At 41.2% G+C, this 8,073-nt stretch overlaps 1 protein-coding gene across 1 annotated transcript in view; it reads right to left on the reverse strand.

Annotated features, from left to right (window-relative positions):
• Nucleotides 1-5,602, reverse strand: part of LOC138760722 (noelin-like) — a 47,268-nt gene extending 41,666 nt beyond the window's left edge. The window contains exon 1 of the mRNA XM_069931753.1: nucleotides 5,521-5,602. Within this exon, the coding sequence (XP_069787854.1) occupies nucleotides 5,521-5,526 (6 nt within the window). The 5' untranslated portion in view covers nucleotides 5,527-5,602. The remainder of the gene's footprint in view (nucleotides 1-5,520) is intronic.
• Between the last annotated feature and the right edge of the window lie 2,471 nt (nucleotides 5,603-8,073).

Below are 8,073 nucleotides of genomic sequence, written 5' to 3' on the forward strand. Positions count from 1 at the left end.
TGTCAATGTCTCCGAGGATCTATCCTGGAGTCTCCATGTTGATGCAATCACAAAGAAGGCACGTAATTTATAAAAGTTTGAGGAAATTCAAGTATGTCACTGAAGAATCTCAGAAATTTCTGCAGGTGGGGTATATGGAGAGCATTCTGGCTAGTTGCCTCACTGCCTGGTATAGAAGTGCCAATGGTCAGGACAAAGAAAAACTCCAGAGGGTTGTTAACTAAGCCTGCGACATCATGGGCACCAGACTTCGCTCCTCTGAGGAAATCTACAAGAGGCGGTGCCTTAAGAAAGCTGGTTTTATCCTCAAGGATGCCCATGACCCAGGCCACACCCTTTTCACTCTGCTACCATGACGATAAAGGAACAGGAGCCTGAAATTGAGCACTCAGCAGCACAAGGACAGCTTCTTCTCCTCTGCCATCAGATTCTTGAATAATCAATGAATCACAGACTCTACCTTACTTTGTCTTTTTTTTCTTGCACTATTTTTATTTATTTTGTAAGGTGATTCACATAAATGTTTGCATTGTGATGCTGTCGCAAAACAATGAATTTCGTGACATGTTCATGACAATAAAATCTGATTCTGATGACTGAATAGGATGCAAAACAAAGTTTTTCACTTTATTTCAGTAGATATGTCAATAAATAATGGAGTTTTGCTTTGTGAATCTCTCTCTTGCTCTCCAATCCCACTGACTTGTCAAACTGATGGTGCATGCATATATTGAACCTCAAATATTAGATGGCAGTGCTTAGTTATCTGGCTGATAAGTATTTGTCACTTCAAGCAACTATGGTGTTTATCTAATACTGGAAGATATAGAAGGCCCTCATTAAAATAAGTCTTCGATTAGTTTGGACCATAAGTTCCCAGGATGGCGATCTTAAAGACAAGACATCTTATTATAAATCCTTTACAGTATTCTTGTCCCAATCAAAAGGAATAAAAACGTAGTGGTCTTCCTTCCAATGTGGCCTGGAAGATATTACTGTGCAGAATTAATTGCTCTCTTTGTTCATGCAATGACTCCACTTGTTCGTCAAATAATTCACCACTAATAGCAAGCAACACTGATAATTCTTTCCAGAGGAGTGGAATAATGAAAGTGGAATAGTTGTTCAGCATTCTCACAGTGCATGGGAAGAAGTTGTTCCTCGTCCTGGTGCTGATGGCTCGATATTCCTGGATCTCTTTCCCGATGGGAGCAGCTGAAAGATGCTGTGTGCAGGGTGCAGGATTTTCTGCGCCCTCTTCAGACAAAAATCCTGGTAGATCTTATGGTCCTGTGGAATGACCTCTGATCCATTTCTCTGTGATGCCACGGGCCAGGATGCTTTTGATAAGAGCTCCTGTAGAAGATTGACATGATGGTGGCTGGGAGCCTTGCCTGCTTGGAATATTTTGTTCAGTTCTGGTCACCTCATTTTAGAAGGATGTACAAGCTAAGGAGAGGGTGCAGAGGGAATTTACCAGCATGATGCTGCATTTGAAAATAATTCTTGTGAGGCAAGGTTAGCAGAGCTGGGACTTTTCTCTTTGGAGCATAGAAGGATGAGTACAGTGGGGTACAGTCGGGTCTGGATGAGTACATTTTATTGCATATTTAGTCTCACTTGGGCCATGGTCGATCTCTACCGGTAAACTTAAATGTTCCACATATCACCGCTCCTCCTCTGAGCTTTCTGTCACTCAGTCAGAAGTCTTGCAGAGAGATCGAATTTATTTCTTTTCTGGCTCCCAGCATGGCTTTCACAAAGTCCATTGAACACGATCCATTATTTCTGTGGGATATCTTTTGATTTCATTGTCTGTCTGAGAATGCTAATTCTATTTATTCGGCAGTAAATAATGGATGGCTGGGGCTGCACTGATATTACTAAATTGTTAGTGATGTTCCACTGACATATGGGATAAGTGAAAAGTTTATTCTGAAAGCTGGCAGGATTAGCTAATGGTGCCCAAGGTGGATATACTAGTTGGTTTTAACTTTGACTGCGCTAAATATGCCGATTTCAACCACTCATTTCACTCTTTCATCTGATGGAGGGCCACTTATTCACCAATGCTCATTTTGGGTTCAGCTAGGAACACTTGGCTGTGGACTTTGTTGCAGCCAATGCTCAAACATGGATACATGAGCAGATTCCAGAGGTGTAGTAAAATCCATGGCCTTTGGCATCCAGCCAGGAATGGCCTTCATAAAATAGATGTCAAAGGAGGTGAAAGAAAACTCTCCAATAGTTGAAATCACCCTGGTACAAAGGAAGATGGTTATAATTGTTGGAAGTCAATCATACCAGGCCTGGGACTTTATTGCAGGGCAATGTCCTCGGCCCAGTGGTTTTCAGATGCTTCATCAATGCTTGAGACCAGATGTAAGGATGTTTGCCAGTGACTATATTGTGTTCATTTCCATTCACAACTTTCTAATTTAAAATGCAGAGGAAGAGCTAATGCCACTTGGATGGCGTAAAAGCCATGTGAAAAATGTCACATAAATGCAACTCTTTCTGGGGTAGAGATTTACCTGACTCATTTCACATTGGACATTCACAGCATCTGAAAGTACCATTTGCTTTGGACTCAGATTTCAACTCTGGTTCCACAGGTGAGTAGTCATTGTCAAAAGGACACCCCCTTATCCTTATATTTGTTTGGTGGTACAAACTCCTCCCTCACTAATCAAAAGCAGCCACATTGAGATTGTTTTATTCTAGCTCACTCCATGGGGCATAACTCCAGCATGCAGCTGACATTAGTTGTTATTCTATGGATGAGTTAAGTCAAAATAAGTGCCTCATTTGTGGATGAATCGGTTGCTTTGAAATATTATTATTAAGGTTAGATATCAAATATATGAACAATCTCTATAAATACAGTGCAAAGAAAACAAAATTCTTGGAAAGGAACAAATTTGCCCTTGGAGGTGACATCTGATAAATAAATAGACAATTGGGGAGTATTCATCATACAATGCTGGATTTTTGATGACAAATTTCACTCATTCTTAAGATATTGGTATCACTGGTGTGAACTAGCATCTGTTACTTATCGCTGATTTTCTTTGAGAAGGTGGTGATGGTGATCTGCAGTCTTTGAGGAGGAGTGTCTCTTGGACAGAATTTGAAGGGCAGTGTTTGACGGGATCTGTTTGACAGGCAGTGTTTGATGGAATCAGTTTGACAAATAGGGTTTGACGGGATCTGCTTGATCGGGTCTGTTTGATGGGCACAGTTTACAGATTGAATTTGACTTCCTGTATTGAGTCTGCACAATGGAAATGAATGTGAGTGGTGCAACTGAATTTTGCTTTAATACTCACAATCCTCCTGACACTATCACTGAGTTCTAAGGGTATATTAAGGTCTGTTTCTCAACTGTGCTTGAGTTCTAAATTGTTCCTTCTTTCTACTATTTGCAAAAACTGCAAAGAGGAAGAAATGTGAGAATCCTATCTGCGCTGGCTCTTTGCAAGAAGGGCCATCTAATTAGCATCACTGATTAATTAGAGTTGGATATAAATGCTCAGAGAAACATCTGCAACCATTGTAGAGGGGAGGCAAATAGAGAATTTGCACTGAAATACTTGAGGAGTGTTTGCTTTGCTTGGTGAATTGGTTGAGTGAGATACATATTAGAAGTTAACAGAAGTGATAAGATATGCTTGGCTTCGTTGGTGAGGCATTGAGTATAAAAGTAAGGAAGTCGTAATGCAACAATATAAAACTTTGGTTAGGTTGCATGAAATATTGTGTCCAATTCTGTTCTCCCCATTTCAGGAAGGATATGGTGTCTTTGGAAAGAGTACAGAAGAGGTTCATCAGGATTTTGCCTGGTTTTGAGGGTATGAGTTATGGGGAGCAATTGTACAAATCTGGGTTGTTTTCTCTGGAGCACAGGAAGCTGAGGGCAGATCTGATAGAGATTAATGAAATGATGAGAAGCATTGATTGTGTTCCTAGTTAGCATCCTTCTCCCAGGGTAAAATCATCACACATGAGTGGTGAGGGGGAGAAAATTTAAGGCAGATGTATTTTACATGGAAAGTGGTAGGTGCCTGAAACAAACTGCCAGGAGTAGTGTTCAAGAGGTTTCTAGATAGATGCATGAATATGAAGGGAACAGAGGATTGCTATCTGATGCAAGCAGCAATTTTTTAACTTTGATTTGTATATCATGTGCAGCACAGACATGGGCCAAAGGGGCACTTCCTGTCATTATAAGTCCAGAGGACCCCAAAACCCAACTGTAGTATAAATTCATGAAGACAAATGGTTTTTTTAAACAAAAGTTGCTTTTAATTTTATTTAAACATTAAAACAGGATCAAATGTTAACATTAGTATTAACTTAGTTTAACATAACAACCCCCTTCTAATTCTAAGTGTACATGTATGCAATGTGTATATGTTCAGGAAAGTTCTTTGCTTTAATAGTCCAATCATTCAATTCTCACGTCTCCATGTTCACCCATATCAGGCAATTCTTATACTGTGCACAGAATTCAACATTTATTATTTTTCACCAGGCTCTGGTGCTTAAAGGTAAATGGTTACCGCTCAGTAAGGTTCTTGTTGGTTTCAGAGAGAGAAGTACGTTGCTCATTGGACACACACAAACTGATTTCCTTCAACCTGCAATTTCAATGTCTTGTGGAAGAAACTTGCCCCATCATTTGTTTTCCAAATGACAACCTCTTCTTCCAGGTCACCACAGAATTCCTCTTGTTTCCCTTATTTCAGGAGATACACTCTTGCCAGCCATTTCCTCTTGTAAGGTCTACAAGAGTTTTGAACAGGCTGAACTCAGAACTCACAACCCATCTCCAAAATGGGGTTTTAATAAGCCTGCCAGCTTGTCATGCTGCAGCCTCCAAAACCTAATTCAGAACTGTAGAACTGACACCCCCCCCCCCTTCTCTCTAAAAGAAGAAATCCTGTTTGGGGTTTTTCCTCTCTCTGCTTGTAAAAACCAGAACACCTCCCCAAGGCTCCAAAACCCAATCCTTGAAAGATCTTATCAGCACCTTGAGCCTGGAATGTCTATTTGCACCTGCTTTTGAAATTCCTTCCAAAGCAGTTTCATTGTCTTTGCAAAGGCACTGGTCCCTTAATGTCTCACTTTCAGCAAAGCTCTTGTATTTTAAATGAGACCTCTTTTGTGAAGTGTCACTCTGTTTATGAAGTGACCTACACACTAACCCCACCCCCCCCACCCACAATCTATTTCTTTTAAAGATTATATTTATATATAAAATATATAACATCCAACACTGCTGTTCTGTTCTATGTACAGCACAGAACAGGTCCTTCAGCCAACAATGTCTGCGCCGAACTCAATGGCAAAGTAAACAAAATTTTTACTGCTTGGACATAATATATATCCCTTTACTCCCTGCATGGTGCTCCAGTTTCATTTGTGGGCTATTGGACCTGTTCCTGTGCTGCGCAGTTCTATGTGAGATACTTGTCCACTGTAAAGAGAGAGAGTAATAAGTTTGTAAGTCTGGATTACCTCCATTCTCTCCTGTCCCAGGTACTTCCTTCCCCCTTGACATCTAATGCCAACTCCTCCTTGCAACTGAAGGATCTCTCTCAAACTCTCCTGTCTCCCATCATGACTGGAGAGCAAATATTTCTCATCATGAATTGTGAAATTATATGCAGGGCAACTTTAGCTCCCTGCTCCGCCCAGCCTGAATCTAGGACTTGCACATGGAATTACTGCCAAGAATTGATCATAACTTCTGGTTGAAGCAATTCTTCAGGAACACGGTCTATGTTTCGGAACAGGCTGAACCCATCTTTTTTTCAAATACCTTGTAATACTCATTGTTTGATCTAAATCCCCGACTCAAACATACAGATTTCAAGCAATACATTATAGGACAGCCTCGAGATTATTTCAAGATGTGTTTGTTCCGGTAAAACAGCAGAATCATCAATATTTGACGACAGGTTTAAAGGTCTAAGTCTGTGGTATGTGTGGAATATTTATCATCACCCAGAATTTGACCAAAACTGACATGAAAAAAAACAACCACATTATCTTTCTAAAACAGCACTCAATTCACTTCTGTGGTTTTGAGAAGGACCTTCTGATAAATAAACAGGTTATTGCTGAAAGCTGGTGGAGAATGGATTTTATTAGGCAACAATAGTACAAACATTTCATCAGAACTGGTCTATTCTAAATTTAAAACTGCAAAATCTTGGGCTGTAAAACCGATGCAGCACAGACATGTATCATTTAGCATATTCAAAATATGCGAGTGTTTAGGCTTCATAAGATAAATTATTTCTGATATATTCAACCCATCAACTATTCTCATTCTCTTACAACCTCTTCATCTACAAAATTGAAGAATAACAGGGAAGCTCCCATTGTTATGTTATATCAGTTTTCATCCTTCAAACTACATTATCTGGTTAATATGATTTGCTCTTTACGCAAATTAGCAACCCATTTCCTTTATAATGTTATCCTTCAAAAATTGTACAGCTTTGACTCCAATGTGCTTTGGGATGACCTGAGCCAGTGAGGCCTGCTTATTCTAGTCCTCACTAACCTACTTGCTGAAGATGCACCTGACCGTGATGGTACCCTGGGGAGTGGAGAGCTGGCAGTCCTTGCCTAGAAACTGGAACATTAAAAATCTCATGATTCACGCCAGGAAAAATAAAGCGTTAAAGAAAACTAGAGAATTATAGCCTAGGTTCCACTACCCTGGAGAGCTGCAGCAGGCCTGAGGTTTCCCCTGCTCTGTGAGCAGCCTGTGTTTTCTTCAGCTGGCATCATATGCCTTCAACAGGCCTCGGAAGCTTGCAAGTGACCACTGATTGTGGATTCAATTGAAATTCTGCCTCTGCATTGAGAACACCCTCCATCAGGTTATGTGGCACTGCCACCATACTGAAAGCGAGGGTGCACCACAACAGAGATCTGCAGTCTGTCAGACACTTTTGGAAAGGGCAGCCAGGAACAAAGTTGGGAGATTATGGTAAAGTTGTATTGTTGTATGGTAAAGCATTGGTGAGGCCAGATTTAGAGTATTGTGCGCAGTTTTGGTCACCTAACTACTGGAAAGATATCAATAATATTGAAAGAGTGCAGAGAAGATTTATTAGGATGTTATTGAGACTTCAGGAACTGAGTTACAGGAAAAGGTTAAACAGGTTAGGACTTTATTCTCTGGAGGGTAGAAGAATGAGGGGAGATTTGATAGAAGTGTACAAAATTATGAGGGGTATAGACAGAGTAAATGCAAGAAGGCAAATCAGAGGACATGATTTAAGGATTAACAGGGAAACATTTAGAGGGAACATTCAGGGAAAATTCTTCACAGAAAGTGGTGGGAGTGTGGAATGAGCTGCCAGCTGAAGTGATGAATGTTGACACAATTTTAACATTTGAGAAAAATATGGACAAGTACATGGTTGGGAGGGCTATGGACAGGGTGCAGGTTAGTGGGACTAGGCAGAATAATCGTTTGGCACAGACTAAAAGGGCCAAAGGACCTGCTTTCTGAGCTGAAATGTTCTTCTTTCTTTGGCTTGGCTTCACGGACAAAGATTTATGGAGGGGTATGTCCACGTCTGCTGCAGGCTCGTTGGTGACTGACAAGTCCGATGCGGGACAGGCAGGCACAGTTGCAGCAGTTGCAAGGGAAAATTGGTTGGTTGGGGTTGGGTGTCGGGTTTTTCCTCCTTTGTCTTTTGTCAGTGAGGTGGGCTCTGCCTTCTTCTTCAAAGGAGGTTGATGCCCGCCGAACTGTGAGGCGCCAAGATGCACAGTTGGAGGTGAGATCAGCCCACTGGGGGTGATCAATGTGGCAGGCACCAAGAGATTTCTTTAAGCAGTCCTTGTACCTCTTCTTTGGTGCACCTCTGTCTCGGTGGCCAGTGGTGAAATTGCCATATAACACGATCTTGGGAAGGTGATCGTCCTCCATTCTGGAGATGTGACCCACCCAGCGCAGTTGGGTCTTCCTCAGCGACAAGATCTCCATCCTCAATCGATGGTCAGAACACTTCCAATCCCTTTTCAGTGCCAACCGCTCAGTCCAAG

The sequence above is a fragment of the Narcine bancroftii genome, chromosome 1 (assembly GCF_036971445.1).
Source record: "Narcine bancroftii isolate sNarBan1 chromosome 1, sNarBan1.hap1, whole genome shotgun sequence".
Classification (NCBI taxonomy): domain Eukaryota; kingdom Metazoa; phylum Chordata; class Chondrichthyes; order Torpediniformes; family Narcinidae; genus Narcine; species Narcine bancroftii.